The sequence below is a fragment of the Mustela lutreola genome, chromosome 17, assembly GCF_030435805.1.
Source record: "Mustela lutreola isolate mMusLut2 chromosome 17, mMusLut2.pri, whole genome shotgun sequence".
Taxonomy (NCBI): Eukaryota; Metazoa; Chordata; class Mammalia; order Carnivora; family Mustelidae; genus Mustela; species Mustela lutreola.
Genome location: NC_081306.1, coordinates 39,990,480 through 40,009,983, shown reverse-complemented (window position 1 = coordinate 40,009,983; position 19,504 = coordinate 39,990,480). Strand labels below are relative to the sequence as shown.

General features: G+C 42.6%; 1 protein-coding gene across 1 annotated transcript in view; it reads right to left on the bottom strand.

The window, feature by feature from the left end:
- ARPC1A (actin related protein 2/3 complex subunit 1A) overlaps positions 1 to 18,309 on the bottom strand; it is a 30,379-nt gene extending 12,070 nt beyond the window's left edge. Inside the window, exons 1-4 of the mRNA XM_059153991.1 lie at positions 18,158 to 18,309; positions 13,236 to 13,328; positions 8,378 to 8,482; positions 611 to 833 (exon numbers count right to left, since the gene is read on the bottom strand). Coding sequence (XP_059009974.1) covers positions 611 to 833; positions 8,378 to 8,482; positions 13,236 to 13,299 — 392 coding nt within the window. The 5' untranslated portion in view covers positions 13,300 to 13,328; positions 18,158 to 18,309. The remainder of the gene's footprint in view (positions 1 to 610; positions 834 to 8,377; positions 8,483 to 13,235; positions 13,329 to 18,157) is intronic.
- Between the last annotated feature and the right edge of the window lie 1,195 nt (positions 18,310 to 19,504).

Below are 19,504 nucleotides of genomic sequence, written 5' to 3'. Positions count from 1 at the left end.
CACTTTGCGATCAAATCAGTCTCTGTATTTTGAGTGGCTCGGCTACAAGTGATTTATCCAGAAAGTACAACAGGCAGACTGTAGTTCCAAGATTCTGGTCAATTTTTACTCCAACAGTGTAAATGAATAAAATATTACACTAAGACAGAGATTTGGTTAGCCAATAAATTTTAAAGAAACACTTTGTTATCTGCAGGAATCTCAGATATTTTAAGTAGACAGAGACAGTGGGGAAAAAAAATTATCCCTCAGGTCATGCATGGGAATCTCTCAAGTTTATGATTTACCTGTAGGAGTAAGAAGACAATTTGGACATCGAATGGGAAGAGTGGGAGCATCCTACTGAACCTGCCAGTTAGGAGATTAGTAGGACATAGGACCACAGGTCTGTATCGACATGAGAAATGTGAGATTTGACTCAACGTGCACACAGGAAGGAAAACTGCTCAGAGGGAACAGAGAGCTTCAGAGGGGGGGGAAAAATCCCCAGATGAGGAAACATTGAAGTTACAGTCAAACCTTCACCCAGTGCTTCAAGAAGTCATCAGAACGCAGTGGTCAAATGTATAATTCCACAGAGAGAAATAAAAAATACTCAGATATTGCTCACCAGTCATTTTCAGACTCAAAGTAACAAACAGAAATGAGTCGTGCTCCACTTCCCACAGCAAATTTGTTCTCTAGCGGGGACCACTTGACAAAAGTCGCTGCACGATTAATTCTCAGGATCACCAGGGTTGGCTTCCAGACACCATCTTTCTGACTCCAGACGTAGGCATTGCGGTCTGCCCCACAAGTGACGATGCGGTCACTCTTGGGAGCCCAGTCGATACCTGCAAGTGAGATGTGGTATCATCTGCTTTGCCGGGCCACTGACCAGAGACATGAACAGCCACGTGGGCACCACCATGGCAGGGCTAGATGTGCTTCGTATCTTCCTTCCCAACCCCATCCTTCCCCCATCTCTGGTCCTGATCTTCTCCTCACACGCAAACGCAAGGTTTTTCTGCAAAGTCCTGGAACTCAGGACCGTCCTTGAGGCTAGGCAGAACAGAGCTGTTTTATGATCGTGGAGGTTACAAAACTAAATGGGGGCATTCTACTACCCATTCACAGGTTTCTTTCTTTTTTAAGATTTTATTTATGTATTTGACAGAGAGAGAGAGGGCACAAGTAGGCAGAGAGGCAGGCAGAGAGAGAGAGGGGGAAGCTGGCTCCCTGCTGAGCAGAGCCCGATGCAGGGCTCCATCCCAGAACCTTGAGATCATGACCTGAGCCGAAGGTAGAGGCTTAACCCACTGAGCCACCCAGGAGCTCCAAGCACAGGTTTCTAAAGTTATCTGGTATAAAGACCTTTTTCTTTTATCTCAATTAGATTTTGGGGAGATTAACAGTACCTTTATGCATTCATTAACAGACCTCCCTCCATGGTATTAACTGAAAATTTGTTACGTAACATCTAAGGGTAATTTAAAATTATCTTTAGTAAACGGAGGCAAAAATATGAATTGTGACTCACTATATATTCTTCTGAAGGTCACACTGTCCTTTAAACTAACCTAAATACCTTTGCTATATGCTATAGGTTCTACAAAGAGTCCTTGAGTATCTCTGCATCTACACGAGGAAGAGATCTGAGTATGTATGGGTTCTTCTTCTTCTTTTTTTTTTTAAGATTTTATTTTTATTTATTTGGCAGAGAAAGACATAGCGAAGAGAGGGAACACAAACGGGGGAGTGGGAGAGGGAGAAGCAGGCTTCCCGCTAAGCAGGGAGCCCGACTCTGGACTTGATGCCAGGACCTAGGATCATGACCTGAGCTAAAGGCAGACACTTAAGAACTGAGCCACCCAGGTGCCCCTATACGGGTTATTTTTCATATTTGACCAGACTTTTACTTATCTGATGGCTCTGTGAAGTCAAGATCAGTTTGCCCAGCATGGAGCCCAATGTGGCGCTTGAACTCAAACCCTGACGTCAAGACCTAAGCTGAGATCAAGAATTGGACACTTAAGTGACTAAGTCACCCGTGTCCGAACTAATAAATTCTAATAAATTCTTATTATAGGTATCTTCCTAAAAATTAGTCATCATTATTAACATATGGAAAGAACAGGAATATAAATCAAAGTTTCCACTGGTCGTAACTCATAGCGACTTCAGTTGTACGAAGAGTTCATTCATTCTTTACCTACAGGAATAGTCTGCTCAATTATTTGTACCACTGAGGGGAAAAAGGTATCAGGGAGTGTATTCTGAGTGATGTGTACTTTGACTGCAAGTCGACTCATTATAGGATACTTTCGCAATCCTCTTTATTAGATTTTAGGTTTCATTTTTAACTACAAAAGCAAAACCCACAAAAAACAAACGCCACAAAGGGACATGCAGGAAGTAAATAAAGTCCTGCCCCCATTCTTATGTCCATACACATTTCTCCCCCCAAATGATACTGATACTATGGCAAACATTTTCTTCTCCTTTTTATAAATTAGCATTGATCTTATCATAATAATTTCCCCAAACATCCCACTGTTGAATGTTTCATCAGTCTCCAATCATTTATTAAAATAGATATCACTGGAATAAACAATCAGGAACATACCTTTTTGTTCTGGTTAAAATGATCTCGATGATAAATTCCCCAAAGTGCGATGCAAAATATTGTTATTTATATGAATGTCTTGTTTTCTTGATTACAAGCTTCTTGACAATAAGAAGCAAGTCTTTGAAACTACTGTGGTGGGCAAACCCTAGGGAAGTCCCCTACCTATAGGTGTGGACAAGACCTGCAACTTGCTTCTCACCAGTGGGATGCATGAAAAGTGATTAGATGTCCATGATTAGTGGACAAGATTAGATTACATAAATCTTAGCAGTTGCTGGGAAATTCTACTTCCAACAACCTGAAGGAGCTTGGAAGTGGATTCTTCCCTGGTCAAGCCTCTGATGAGAATTCATCCCCGGCTGACACCTTGATTACAACATTCAAGACCCTAAGCAGAGATCCTAGATAAGTCATGCCTGGACTCTTGACCCACAAAAACTGTGAGATAATAAATGCGCTTTGGTTGAGCTGCTAAGTTTGCAGTATTTGTTACACAGCAAAAGAAAACAAGCGTGTCCCCGAACACCCAGAATATTGCCTCAGAATGAGAAAGTTCAGTGATTTTGTGATGATTTTGATAATCTAAAATTTCACCCCTTATTCCATATGCTCACCATTCTGATTAAACACATAATGTTTTATAAGAATCCTGAGGTGCTTAAGCATGAGGCATTTTTAAAAGTCAACAGATCTAAAAAAACAGAAGGGACCATCTTCTGTTTTATCATTCTAGTCTACTCCTGTATCTACATCTTTCATTTAAGCATGGAAGCTATAAAAACAGTCACAGCTTCAAAGTATTTTATATATATATTTTTAAAGATTTTATTTATTTATTTGACAGACAGAGATCACAGGTAGATAGAGAGGCCGGCAGAGAGAGCGGGAGAAGCAGGCTCCCTGCTGAACAGAGAGCCCAATGCGGGACTCGATCCTGAGACCCTGAGATCATGACTTAAGCTGAAGGCAGAGGAGAGGCTTAACCCACTGAGCCACCCAGGCACCCCCAAAAATGTTTTAAAATTTTAATTCCATCAGAAGGCTTTAAAGGCAAAGGAAGAGAACCAAGCATCTATTCTGGTTTTTTTTTTTCCATACTAACTACACCTCCAGGTAGCCAAACAGTAGATGAAGGGAAGTGTCTCTTATAAATGTAACCAGCTAAGAGAGAGGAAATCACATATTTAGAATACCACCACACTGTGGCCACTACTAAATGAATACATATGGTCACTGATCTTTGACAGTTGCTAACCTCATTGAACAGTGATCAGACATCATGCGCCTCCTTGACAAAAGAACTTCCTAACTCCCTAACTTCAACTAGCAATTTACAGGAAATAGGAGGACAGAAAAATATGTAAAACATCATGGGCTTGCAATCAGTAAAATCCAAGTTCTAGAAAAGACTACAGGACAAACAACCTGATTTCTCAGTATTCTTTACAAATAAATTATAAGGTTAAAGAGAAGAAAGGGGACCTATAGACAAAAGGCTTAAGAGATGTATCAACTCATCACAACCATGTGTGCGCCTTATTAAGGTCCCAATTAGGGGCGCCTGGGTGGCCCAGTTGTTTAATGTCTTCTTTTAGCTCGGGTCATGATCCCAAGGTCCTGGGATCGAGCCCTGCGTTGGGTTCCCTGCTCTGTGAGAGGCCTGCTTCTCCCTCTCTCATTCCCCCCGGCTTGTGTTCCCTGTCAAATAAATAAATAAAATCTTAAAAAAAAAAAATAAGGTCCCCATTAAAACTATCATATCAATTATTATTGAAGAATCCTTCTCTTCACAAATTGAAATACAAAATGAAATACAAAATCATACAGTGCACAGGATGTACTTCCAAACTGTACGAGGAGGAGGAGAGTGAGTTGAGAACAAGGTTGTCTTTGAGGTGGGAAATGCTGCATCTGGGTGATGATGGGTATATGGGGGCTCACTACATTATTCTGCCTTTTTAATGTTTTCTGTTTAAAACTGGCCATAGTAAAATGTTTTTTAAAAAGTGATCACTTTTAAGCACAAAAGCAGAAACTCAAAGAAACAACCACCAGGACTCTGATATCTCTTTGATGTTAACCATACTCTTTTTCTCTGTCATACTGACTGGTCTTTTCTTCTAGAAAACTTCAGAAGGTTCTTTTTTTTCTGTAGTTACTATCTTTCTGAGAAATATGTTTGATCCTTGGTCTCTTGCCAGAGAGTTATATTTAGATTTTTCCAACAACAGTTTTTCAGATCTAAAAAAAAAATGTCACTTGAACATTTGGATGAAAACAGGCCCAAGTTCAAAGGATTCCAAAAGGGAAGCAGAAGAGAAAAAGAACATAACTAAGTATTTCACTTTTCTGGCTGTCTTTGCTCTTTCACCTTAGCCCTTTCTCACTTAGAAGTATTTCCTAATGCTAAAATGCCAAATTAAAGTATGAATGTTCTTATTTTTAGGACACAAGGCCACTGGCAAAGGAATGTAAAGAAAATAGGCCAAACCTAATAGAAATAAGGTTAAGGGAAAGCAATAGCAACAAAAATAGAAATTATAAATTCTGTCCTTCGTGCTAGCTCAGTAATAGAGTCAGTTGGCTCCCAGTGTTCAAGAGAATCACATACAAGTCACTGGCCCAAACAAGAAGGCGTGCTCAAAGTTTTTGCTGGGGAATACAATGGAAAGGGTGCAGAAGGTCAAAACATGCTGTTTTTCTCTGGCTGGGGGGACGGATAACTTTAAGCTAATCAGGACATTGGAGGACTAGAGGCAGAATTCCAGGGTCACCATTAAAAAAAAAAAATTTGTGGGGCACCTGGGTGGCTCAGTGGGTTAAAGCCTCTGCCTTCGGCTCGGGTCATGATGCCAGGGTCCTGGAATCAAGCCCTGCATCACGCTCTCTGCTCAGCAGGGAGCCTGCTTCCTCGACTCTCTCTCTCCGCCTGACTCTCTGCCTACTTGTGATCTCTGTCAAATAAATAAATAAAATCTTAAAAAAAAATTTGTTATCAGTCACTTTGCTGCCCACTTATAAGCAAATGTCACCGTGAAGAGAGGGCAAATGCAAGACTGCAGTGAGAAATTTGTAATCGAAAAGTGATGGAGAATAAGTTCGGACACGCTTGACCAAACTATTCAAAGCAAGAGGTTGAATCAACTCTGCCAGAAAATGGGTAAAGAAAAAATTATAGTGGTAATAATCAAGAAACAAGAATTCTTTCTGGGGGCACCTGGGTGGCTCAGTGGGTTAAAGACTCTGCCTTCGGTTCAGGTCACGATCCCGGGATCCTGGGATCAAGCCCCGCACCGGGCTCTCTGCTCGGCAGGGAACCTGCTTCCCTTCTTCACTCTGCCTACTTGTGATCTCTGTCTGTCAAATAAATAAATAAAATCTTTTCTTTTCTTTTTTAAGATTTTATTTATTTATTTGACAACAGAGATCACAAGTAGGCAGAGAGGCAGGCAGAGAGAGAGAGGAGGAAGCATGCTCCCTGCCGAGCAGAGAGCCCGATGCGGGACTCAATCCCAGGGCCCTGAGATCGTGACCTGAGCCGAAGGCAGAGGCTTCACCCACTGAGCCACCCAGGCGCCCCAGTAAATAAAATCTTAAGAAAAAAAGAGAATTCTTCCTGAATACAGCAGTAAGTATGTTGTTTTAAAAAGAGCCAGATTATCACTTCACAAAAAAGCAATTCATTCCTGTTAAAATTTGGTACCAGGGTTTGGTTCACTGAATTCTGAAAACCATTAGGAAAATTCTCCATTTTTAACTTTTTGTTTTTAAGATTTTATTTATTTATTTGACAGATCACAAGTAGGCAGAGGCAGGCAGAGAGAGAGAGGGGAAAGCGGGCTCTCCACTGAGCAGAGCCCGATGGAGGACTCGATCTCAGGACCCTGGGACCATGACCTGAGCTGAAGGCAGAGGCCTCAACCCACTGAGCCACCCAGGCGCCCCCTCCATTTTTATCTTACTCCTCCTCCCTTATTTGACACCGGCTTAATGAAACTCAGCCTTGGTCTGCTCGCCACCTTTACCCAACTATACATTGACAGTTCCTGCCAAAGATGAAAGCTAAGGTACACTCAGGAAAGTGCCTCAGAGTCAATGCTTTAAGATCCTGTCTTCTATAAATCAACAGGAGAAGTATAAAAACTCAATGGAAAAATGGTCAGGGGTAATGAACAGAAAAATCCAAGAAAGAAACCCAGAATGGCTAATAAACATCAGAAGATATGCTCAACCTTTTTATTAATCAGGAAAATGCAATTTCTGGAGACACAACCCCTCAGTCACCTGACCCTCTGATCTATCAAGTAGGTGTGGGAGGGGGGGAGGATGAGCACTCCTGTCCTGGGGAGCCGGCATGAGGGCAGTGTGACCACGTCTGGCAATGAACATGCGCACATCACGGAGGTACAACAAGTCTGACGTCAACAAGTCACGGACATAAGGAGAGACGTGCACAGGGGCTCAATTTAGCACTTCACTATCAGGAAAAACTGCAAATGACCTAAATATCCTCCACAGTAGAGAAGAGTAAATAAAGGTGGTATGAATTGTTAAACAGGGGTGAAAAGGAATGAACTTGATCAACACAGGGCTCAGGAACAATGTGAAATGTAAAAGCAAGTTGGAGCTGCATACGACGATGCCACTTCCGTAGCACTTCCACACACCAGCCCCAAATACTAACGACTGCTGACGAATCCGTCTGTGTGTGTGGACAAGTATTAAAAACGAACTGGGGGCGCCTGGGTGGCTCAGTGGGTTAAAGCCTCTGCCTTCAGCTCAGGTCATGATCTCAGGGTCCTGGGATCGAGCCCTGCATCAGGCTCTCTGCTCAGCAGGGAGCCTGCTTCCACCCCCCCCCTTCTCTCTGCCTACTTGTGATCTCTCTGTCAAATGAATAAATAAAATCTTTTAAAAATAAATAAATAAATAAAAAATAAAAACGAACTGGGACAATGTCATACCAAATTGCAGACTGCTTCTGGGAAATGGGAACAGGACTGGTGGCGGGAGGGGACTGTACTGTTATCTCGAATATTCCTCCTTATTATCAAAGCTCTGTTTCCTCAGTATTCTGACAGAGTTGTTACTTCCAGGTGGTGGCAATGTGGGTGTTTGCTACGATACTCTTTGTCCTTTTTGATAGATTGCAATGCCTTCCTCGTCCCGCCAACAACATACAGGAAGCTTTTGGAAGACACCGTGTCCCCTCAGCACTTGGGAACACAATCTGGCGTTATGTTTCCCCACAGCTGACACGCTAGATGTCTAGTTTTCACTTTCTCATCTCGTCACCTCATCTAAGCTCTTCACCCCTCAGAGCAGGATCTGTGTTTTCCCTACACTAGTGGGGTGCTGTGGATCAGCGGGGCTGAAAAGAGCACTTAAAAGTTGAGATCACGGGCGCCTGGGTGGCTCAGTGGGTTAGGCCGCTGCCTTCGGCTCAGGTCATGATCTCAGGGTCCTGGGATCGAGTCCCGCATCGGGCTCTCTGCTCAGCAGGGAGCCTGCTTCCTCCTCTCTCTGCCTGCCTCTCTGCTTACTTGTAATTTCTCTCTGTCAAATAAATAAATAAAATCTTTAAAAAAAAAAAAAAAAAAAAAGTTGAGATCACTATGATGCTTATTTTCTCAAGTTTTCCAAAGAAAACTCAGTAAATGATGCACAACTTTAAATATTAAGGCAGACCTACTTTGTCAGGCTCTTTATTTAATGGACGGCTGTTCGAGCTGCCAGGATCACGCTAAGCTCACGGGGGTCTTACTTTACCTGTAATGTGTCCGTTGTGCTCCTTGAGTTCATGAGCTTTCACCCACTGGCTCCCATTCTTCTTATAGATGTGGACTTCGTGATTGTTGGGGCTAAGAGCAATCTCTGGAGGAAAAAAGTCAACAGTTATCACCTGAACTTGAAATTGTCACCAAAAAAGAGAGATGTTACAGTTGGCTTTTTTTTTTTTTTTTTTAAAGGAGTTTATTTATTTGTCAGAGAAAGAGCGAGCCAGCAAGCATGCACACAAGCAGGGGGAATGGCAGACAGAGGGAGAAGCAGGCTCCCTGCTGAAAAAGGAGCCCTGTGCTAGACCCAATCTCAGGACCCTGGGATCATGACCTGAGCTGAAGGCAGAGGCTTAACCATCTCAGCACTCAGGCACCCAAAATACTGATTTCTTAAAATTAAAATTAGGATCTATGATTCAGACTTTAGATCATTTACTAGTTTCCCCCTTCTATTATCTTACTTTCCCTTTCCGCCCTTAGGAAAGTTACATCTGTTTTACAGATGAAACTGTGGAACCAGATAAATATCGAGCTCTAAAATCCTAAGACTTTAAGTACTTTCTCAAAACCAGTTACATATATTTCTCTAAAATTCTAAGATGCTTCAAAAGCAAAATCCAAATCTAAAGTTGAAAAATGCTATAAATTTCAAATTATAATAATAAAAATAGGCCTTAATATATTAAGTTTATCAAGTAGCCTAAATGAAAACAATGATAACTTTCTATTAAAAATAACTGGAAATAGGGGCGCCTGGGTGGCTCAGTGGGTTAAGCCGCTGCCTTCGGCTCAGGGCATGATCTCAGGTCCTGGGATTGAGCCCCACATCGGGTTCTCTGCTCTGCGGGGAGCCTGCTTCCTCCTCTCTGCCTGCCTCTCTGCCTAATTGTGATCTCTGTCTGTCAAATAAATAAATAAAATCTTAAAAAAAAAAAATAACTGGAAATACTCCAAAAACCCATTTTTACATGGGAAAGTAGAGACAGAGGACACATGAAACTCGGCTATGAAACTGAGATGATCACAATATAGAAGCTCTAGAGTCACCATCCTGTCACATTACAGATTAGATTGAAAGCAATCTCTATCAAAATCTCAGCTGGCTCCCTTGCAGAAATTAGTAAAATGACCCTTAAATTCATACAGAAATGGAAGGGACCTAGAAGAGCTGGAAGAATCTTGGGAAAGAAGTGCAAAGTTGGAACTCACACTTTTCAATTTCAAAACTTACTACATAAAGCTACAGTAACCAAGACAGTGTGGTCCTGACATTAGGACAGACATAAAGATCAATGAAACAGAGCTGAGAGTCCAATAAGCCTTCACATTTATAGTCAACTGATTACTGACAAGAGTACCAGGACAGTTCGCTAAGGAGAGAATAGTCTTCAACAAACGCTGTCAGAACAACTGGAGAGCCACATGCAAAAGAATGAAGCTGGGTCCCCTATCTCACACCTTAGACAAAAATTAATTCAAAATGGATACAAAATGTATATACAAGGCTAAAACTGTAAGTCTCTTAAAAGAAAACATAGGTGTATACATCTTTGTGACCTTGAATTAAATGGTTTCTTAGATACAACAGCAAATGCACAGCAACAAAAGAAAAAATAAACTGGGCTTTTTCAAAACTAAAAACTTTTCTGCTTCACAGGACATGATCAAGAAAGTGAAAAGACCCCCCCCCCCCGCCCAAAAAGGTGAAAAGACAACCCACAGAATGGGAAATTTGTAAATTATATATTGTGTAAGGGACTTGTATCAAGTATACAAAAGAACTCTTACCACTCAACAATGAACAGACAACCCAATTTTTAAAAAAGGCAAAGGATCTAAACAGACATTTTCCCAAAGAAGATATACAGCCAATAAACATGTGAAAAGATGCTCAACATCATTAGTCATCAACAGGGAAATGCAAATCAAAACTGCATTGAGATACTACTTTATATCCACTAGAATATAGTGGGTACATAGCTGTAATACAAAAGGCCAACAATAACAAGTATTGAAAAGGACAGAGACAAATGGGAACCTTCATATACTACTATTGATAACGTAAAATGGCACAGCCATTTTGGGAAAGCAGACTGGCAGCTCCCTAAAATGATCCACAGAGTTACTATATGACCAAGGAATTCAACTCCTAGGTATAAACTCAGGAAATTGAAAACATAAGTTCACATAAAAACTGGTACACAGGGGCGCCTGGGTGGCTCAGTGGGTTAAAGCCTCTGCCTTCGGCTCTGGTCGTGATCTCAGGGTCCTGGGATCAAGCCCCCCATCAGGTTCTCTGCTCAGCGGGAAGCCTGCTTCATCTTCTCTCTCTGCCTGCTTCTCTGCCTACTTGTGATCTCTGTCTGTCAAATGAATAAATAAAATCTTAAAACAAAAAACAAAAAACCCAACTGGTACATGGAATGTTCACAGCAGCATTATTCATAATAGCCAAAAAGTGGTAACAACCCAAATATCCACCAACTGATGAATAAACTTATGGTATATCTAGGGGCTGCCTGGGTGGCTCAGTACACTAAACATCCAGCTCCTGATTTCAGCTCAGGTCATGATCTCGGGGGTTGTGAGATCGAGCCCTGCATCGAGCTCCAAACTCAGCAGGGTGTCGGGTTGAAGATTCTCTCCCTCTGTGCTTCCCCCAACTTGCATATGTGCATGCGCTCTCTCCAGAATAGACAATTTTTTAAAAATATTTTATTTATTTATTTGACAGACAGAGATCACAAGTAGGTAGAGAGGCAGGCAGAGAGAGAGAGGAGGAAGCAGACTCCCTGCTGAGCAATGAGCCCGATATGGGGTTCGATCCCAGGACCCTGGGGTCATGACCTGAGTCGAAGGCAAAGGTTTTAATCCACTAAGTCACCCAGGGACCCCCAGAATAGACAAATCTAAAAAAAGAAAAGAAAAGAAAATATGATATGTCTATAGAGTATTATTCAGCCCTAAAAGGTAATGTACACATTGTACAATATGGATAAACCTTGAAAACAGAACGGTCAGTGAGAGAAGTTAGATGCAAAAAGCCACATATCATATGACACCACCTGCACAGAATGTCCAGAATATGCAAATCCATGCAGAGAGAATGGATGAGTAGCTGCTTAAGGCTGGAAGTTTTGAGCAAAACTGGGAATAACTGCTAATGGGTGCAGAGTTTCTTTTTGGAGTGACAGAAAATATTCTGAAACTAGATGGTGGTATTATTACATAACTGTGAATATACTACTAAAAACTGATGACATATCTTTTAAAAGGGTGAATTTTATGTGAATTTTATCTCAGTAAAGTTTATTTTTCTTTTTCCAAGAATAGTTTATTTATTTGAGAGAGAAAAAGTGAGGGACAGAGCATAAGTGGAGGGAGAGTGGCAAAGGAAGAAGGATTAGCAGACTCTCTGCTGAGTTAGAAGACCGATTCCGGGCTCCATCCCTAAGACCCTGAGATCATAACTGGAGCCAAAGGTAGATGCTTAACCGACTGAGCCACCCAGGTACCCTGATAAAGCTTTATTTTAAAGAAGACAGAGAATATAATTAAAAAAATTTTTTTTTAAAAGATTTTATTTACTTATTTGACAGACAGAGATCACAAGTAGGCAGAGAGGCAGGCAGAGAGAGGAGGAAGCAGGCTCCCCGCTGAGCAGAGAGCCCGATATGGGGCTCGATCCCAGGACCCTGGGATCATGACCGGAGCTGAAGGCAGAGGCTTTAATCCACTGAGCCACCCAGGTGCCCCTATAATTTAATTTTCAAAGTACCTCATGGGCACGCTACTATGCTTCTGCATCTGTTTTAAGGGTTTTCTTTTGGCCTCCTTCTTCCATATTCTGCAATTTTGCTTGTTGTACTATGCTCACTTCTTTTTTATAAGATTTCATTTATTTGACACAGAGAGCGAGAGAAAGAGCATGCGGGTGCACACACACAAGTAGGGGAAGCAGCAGGCAGAGGGAGAGAGAGAAGCAGGCACCCCACTGAGCAGGGAGCCCAATGAGGGGATCAATCCCAGGACCCTGGGATCATGATCTGAGCCGAAGGCAGCTGCTTAATGACTGAGCCAACCAGGCACCTCCTGTGTCTACTTTTAAGAGTCTTTTCCATTCTTTTCTAGTTGGTTGGAGCTAGAAAACTAGAAACTCAAGCTTATTACAAATAATACAGTAAATATTAGCTAATACTGCTCTTAACACATCAGAGGTAAACTATACATCTCTGTAATGGCTTAGTTCTAGGTCTTAGTATTCTGACTAAATACTGGAAGACTGTCACATTACTATACAACCATTCCAGACCCTGGGCTCTTTTTTTTTTTTTTCTTCTTTTTTTCAAAGATTTTATTTACTTATTTGATAGACAGAGATCACAAGTAGGCAGAGAGGCAGTCAGAGAGAAAGGGGGGAAGCAGGCTCCCTGCTGACCAGAGAGCCCGATGCGGGGCTCAATCCAAGGACCCTGAGATCATGACCTGAGCCAAAGGCAGAGGCTTAACCTACTGAGCCACCCAGGTGCCCCAGACCCTGGGCTCTTATGCCAATGAAAGATGCCTCTGATATAAACCTGTGCTGTAGACAAAGATATGGACACGGAGCCAGAAGGCTTAGATGCTAGCAATGGCTCTGACATTACCCATTAGAAAGTCTTTCCACTGGAAACTCTAGGCCTTGGTTTCTCTTATCTATAAACCAAACAACTGAACCTAGTTCCCTACCGAATCTATGGCCATGCCCTTTTCACATGTGACACAAATATGTGGTCCCTAAAAAAGTGCTCACACATAAAGATATCAAAGGCACCAAAATAAAGGAGTAAAAGTAATAGCATACTTACGAGTACGATCCCTGTTCCAGGCATGACAGGTGATTGGCTCTAGTAAAAACTGATGTAGGGACATTATTCTTAGTGTTTTCAAAGGATAGAAAGCTGTAATAAGCAACAGAAAAAAGCATTTAAAAGGCAGGCAACACATATTTAAGTTATCTGGGGATCCCACAATGTTTGGGGATGAATAAAACATTACTGTCCCATTAAAAATATCAACCTCAATGTCAATACTAAATCATTTAAATACAACAAGCACTGTAACCACCAATGTACCAATATATAGTTTATTCTGTCAAGGGTCATCAAGGGACTCTAAAACCATGAGTTAAAGTCTACTGGGGTACAGGAAAGTCACACAGTCTCAAATTATCACCCCACAGATTATTTACTAATTTCCAAGAGAGAAAAATGAGCCTTAACAACAACAACAAAAAAATCTGGCAGTCACCATCTTACCAAGGGAACAATCTAATCTGATGGGCTTCCCGATGGGAGGAAACACGAAGTACACACATCATCACTTAAAAAGAGTGACTACTTAATTTATCATCCAGACCAGAAAATGTTTAAGAAAGCAGAAAGGGGCATTATTGTGTTGTGACAAGAGATCACAGGACTATCCTGGAGAAACCTGGTAATACCGCCAACCCACCTACCAAGTATTTCTGCCACACATATTTGATTTAAATCCAATCAAGACCAGACCTACTTCCCAGTTTTGAGGAAATAAAGGGGAGTGGAACGAGTCAAATAACACAATGGGGGAGTAAAAAGTTCAAACCAGAATATATATATGCTATCCTAGAAAACAACTGGCCTGGACTATTATTCATAAAAGGCAATGGGTGTGAAGCAGACTGTTCTAGATTAAAAGAGCTATGAAAATCAAATTCGAAAAATGATACTTGATTGTAATCTATTTTAACAACAGCCATAGAAGACATATTTGGTACAATAAGGAAAATATGAATTTGTACTACATATTACATAACAATATGGAGTTGTTTCCAATGTCTTAACTCGATCCCAGGACCCTGGGATCATGACCTGAGCCGAAGGCAGAGGCTTTAACCTACTGAGCCAACCACGCGCCCCTCTTAGAATACTTTAAATACAGGGACGCTTGGGTGGCTCAGTGGGTGAAGCTGCAGCCTTCAGCTCAGGTCATGATCCCAGAGTCCTGGGATCAAGTCCCACATCTGGCTCCTTGCTCAGCAGGGAGCCTGCCTCTCTCTCCGTCTCTGCCTGCTTGCATGCTTTCTCTCTTTCTTTCTGATAAATAAATAAAATATTTAAAAAAAAAGAATACTTTAAATACAATATTTTAAATACAACTTTAAATACACAACACTCTGAAGTTTCAATACATTTCAGTACAAGTCTTTAACCTAGAGTGGATAGTGAAATGTAAGACAGGAATTTGGATGTAAATAGGAAATGAATGGAAAGGACAGCAGAAGGTTATGAAGTGAACAAAGTTCAGCAGACAAAACAGAAATCAATCTCAGTGGAAGACAGAAGAAATGTCTCTGTTAATTGTTGTAAAGGAATCCAAAGGTCAAAAAGAAATAAAGTGCACCATTAAATAAAATATATGATATCTTGAACTGGCAGAGAAATGTCAGTGTTTCATAGTCTACTCTAAAGTGAAGATATTTAGGTCACTGGTTCTTTACTCTTACATGTTCTAGAAAGCAAACTGCAACCCACAAGTAAAGAAAACCAGCCTCTAACTGGAAATTAAAAAAAAAAAAAAAAGTTTTAAACAAATTCAAACGAGGCTGCTTAATGTGTTTTTACTTAAAAACAAACTTCCAGATGCTCACTGCATGATTCTCTCTTTACAGCTGATATCAGATACTCACCCTTCACAACAGGTTTTACTCACAGTTACTCAAAATAACGTACCATGTCACAAATATCTTCTTAATTAAAAGCAATTTAGTTCAAAAGCTGTATTTTAAAGGCCCATTTGTTAATTAAAACAAAACTGACCTACAAATAATTCAATGTGACTACACGCAATAAAAGCACGTTATTTCATGTATAGTTAAAAAAGGAACAGTTGCAAAGACGTTCTCATTCTTTAACCAGCTTTTCTTTAAAGACTTATTTTTAAGTAATCTCTACACCCTTAGTGAAGCTTGAATTTACAATCCTGAGATCAAGAATTGCATGCTCCACTGGCTGAGCCGGCCAAGCATCCCTCAACTCAGTTTAAGCAAAGTAGCAAAGCTTTCAAAAGAGATAAACATTTTCATAATGGCATAATTACTTTCTAAAATTGCATTTCTAAGTTTATTCTATCATTCAAGTTCCATATGTGCAGACACACTCAGACCTGTACTTCATTTATAATCATGTAGATATTTAAAGTCTGTAGAGTACGACAACGCTCGTTTGTCAAATTAATAAGGCACCCAGTAAACAGAATCTGTATTCCTCAAACTCAGTGAGTGCAGGAGAGTAATAGCATGAATTCTGTCCCAAGAAAAAGATGCTTTCTGTTATAGCATGATAATTCTAATTCCAAACTCTAATATTTAAGTGACACCTGAAAACTTCTGTCTTAATGAGAGCAGGTAAGAGAGAAAGGGACAATAAAGGCAGTGACATGAAATTTGACCAGCTTCTATTGTTAAGGTCTTACTGTAGAGCACTGAGAGAAAAAACGACTTACAATGATTTATAGTATGATTCCAGGCACTCGCCGTACAACCCAACTCCTTTTTTGATCTATCACTTTGAGTACAGTCATTCTGATGTTTGGTTGCCATGGACTCTGGAGCTAAGGGGAACTGAGTTTGAATCTTAGATTGATCACACACTGGCTATGAAACCCAGCGCAGGTCACTCAACATCTCTGAATCTCATTTTTTAAAAAAATATGCAAAGTGGACATGTCACTGACATCCCAAGGCTGTAGGTATGAGGATTAAATGAGATAACACGTGAAAATGTGTAGTACAAAGCGTAGCTCAGAAGTGATGCTGAGTTAGTTCCCTTTCGTCCTTTGACCCAAGGCTTTTAAACCCAACTCTAGAAGTACACACTGGTTATTATTTTCTGAACCTGGAAATGTATGCATACATTTTGAATTCTTGGCCCTGAAGCCTGAAAGTATTTATACAGTGAAGATTTAAGTTCCTTGTTTAGGATCAGTTTCCAACACTGTGATTCATCCAGTTTCTAATTGCTCTCATTACCCAACCCAGCAATCCCAGGTACTCCAACAAGGTCACCACACCCTCCACAGCATTCTGAGACAAGGTTTCGATGCCAGGCACCAGCCTCACTGGCAGATCACTTTAAACTTCTTTACGCAGAGTTTGTTTCAGCACAGGATTAGTTAACTAGATCAAAATACAGCACTCTTCTTCCAAGCAAGTGCTTTATTTTTCCAAGATAATCCCCTCCTTTAACTGTGATAAGTAGATGCATTAACCTTGGAAGGTTTCCGAATCCTATGGTAGGAAGCAGCCAGTTACACCCACTCCCTAACAGGGTAAAAACACCCTCCAGACTGATACCCTCTCCTTTTTCCTTAGATACCTGAAAAACCCAGGACCTACCTGAAACCAAAAGGTGAGATAAAATTGATTTAAGGGCGCCTGGGTGGCTCAGGTCATGATCCCAGAGTCCTGGGATTGAGGCCCACACATCGGGCTCTCTGTTCAGCAGGGAGCTTGCTTCCCCCTCTCTCTCTCTGCCTACCTGTGATCTCTCTCTATTAAATAAATAAAATCTTTTAAAAAATTGATTTAAAAACGGAAAGAGCTGAACTAGTTTAACTTCAGTAATTCAGCCAATGAGTTTAAGTAGATAAAAGTAGGTTAACATTTCCTTCAAGTTCCAAAGCTGCCGTATGAGAACAGATGGCTTTCTAATCAAAGATTCTAAGCTACAATTTATTAAGTGTCTACCATGTTCCCAGCAGTGTAGTTAAGTATAGGGGTAGGGCCAGACACATAAATACATCTGACACTTTCCTGGTCCTCCTGTCTAGGCGGAGGTGGGGTGGGGGGGGAGGTTAGGAAAGGAAGAGAAGATACATATGCACAGAATCCTCAGAACAGTAGGAATAGCTAGTATTTATTAAGCACCTACTCTGGGCCAGGTACTATTCTAGGCAATTAATGCAAATAAGCTCACTTGATTTAAAAAAAAAAAAAAAAAAAAAAAAGCCCTAAGAATCTTCCTACTGCAGACTAGGAAACAGGGACTCAAAGAAGCAATATTCCCAAAGAAGTGGTGGTGCCGGGACTGGAATCGGGGCTGTCCTACTGGAGGGGCTGGAACGTGAAAGGGGGTACATAAAAGGCCCCACGGAGCGAGCAGGGGCGGGTTTGTGCGATACTGACTTAAGAGAAGGCGGCACTCGAGCGGAGGAAGCTTAAAGAACTCTGGGGAGGGTCTTTCGAATTCAGGAGCGCGCCCCAGCCCCCGCTCCCAGCAAGAGCTCAAAGACTGAGGGCTCCTCTAGACAGGACCGGGACCGTCCAGGGTCGCCCACCGCGCAGTACCTACTCTACATGCTAAAGAAAGGAACATTCGTCGCGACGCTCGACGAGGGAGAAGGTCATCTCATTTACTACAATTTTACAGATTGTGATAAACGCCCATCATAGAGCAGCAAAGAGGGCTAAGAAGCGCAGGTGAAGGAGCCGCTAATTCTGGCACCGAAGCAGACTCGGAGCTGGAAAATCTGGAGAGAAGCGATCTGTGTGTGTGGGAACCCCAGGGGCTCAGCTGGCCCCACGGAGAATGGGGATCCCCCGCCCCCACCGGAGGCCGGGCCAGGAGACCCGGCCCGCCCCTGAGCCCAGCGGCCTAAGCCCCCGCCTCACCGCCCCCGCGGGTTCAACTCCGCTGCGAGGCCGGGCCAGTGGCGGCCGACAGGGCCAGGAGCTCGCCCTGCTGTCCCTTACCTGGGATCGGGGCAGTGCGGACCGGCTCGGAGCGGAGAATTCGCGGACTCTGGTCAGTCGACGCGAACAGGCTCCGGCGGGCGCGGGCGGAGGACCGAGGCCCAGAGGGAGCGGCTAACAGAGCCCGGAAATGGCCACGGCGCCTGCGCGGAGCGGCCGCGCGGCTCTCTGCGCACGCGCTTAGCTTGGGCGCGCGGCCGGAGTCCCGCACGGGTGCGGTGAGGGGTGGGTCCGAGCGTTCTGAGCGCCCCCTTGCAAAGGGGTGTCGCACACCGGCTCGAAGGTGGTGGCGAAGCAGCGTGGGTGGCTTTTTCTTTTCCTCAGAAAGTTTTCTCAGCCTGGCGGACCGAGGTGTGGAGTCTTGGCGCTTTCCACAAGTGCTTTTTGTCAGGAAACGAATTAGAACTGAGGCCTTTTCGAGCCACAGGGACCCGACGAACGACTACATTTTTCTCCCTTCAGGGAGAAGTTTCCCTCTTCAAAGCCAGTTTCCTTCTGTGGAAAGCCTCTGAGATCCTCCCCGAGGAACCTTCTCGACTTCTCTTCGGTCGGAATCGCCTGTTCCCTGCTCCCAAAATGGCGCCATAGGGCAAAGGAGTTGGGGGAATTCATCGCCCCCTCCCAGCCCCACAGACCCGTGGAGACAGTGCTTGCTGTACAGTTGAGGCTTCTGAACCCCGCTTCCTGCTGGACTTGGCGCCCCTGAACCCACAGAAATCCCGGAGCAGCACGCCTTTCGTTTGAGGCCACTGCAGGTCACCAACAGAGTGGCTCTGGTGGCTTTCAAGCTTGACCCCAGTGCTTGCTCAGAAGGTGATGATCACAAAAGTGAAGTCACATTCCTCATTTCAGAGCCACGCTCTGTTCTGTAGGGTTAGTTAACCCAGCTGCCCAAGGAGCACGGATGCTCTGGAAGTAAACTTGGTTTTATTTTGTCCCACGGCCACCAAGTCTTTGGACCTAGGGAGGTGGAGAACAGATCGAGAGAGCAGAAAGACCATTTTAAATTAATTACCTCCCTCCCAGGGACCGTATCTTGGCTCAGGAAGGACAGCACAACAGAGATTCCTCACGTGTCTGCAGGTTACATGAACTAATCCAGAAGTATGTAGAGTTGGTTATCTGGAGTCAAAATACCAACGATTTTATTTAGATCCCAGTTCTTCACAAAAGACAGTTCCTTTTTTGAAGGAGTTTATAATTAGGGTAGATGAGAATAACACACAGATCTATAGACCTTGATGAAGGTGTTGCTACAAGTTGGTGCCAGGACTGGCCTCCTGATACATGGTCCAGAGCATTTCCATTACCTCATGCCCTGGTTATAAGAGCCACTGGAGTTACAAG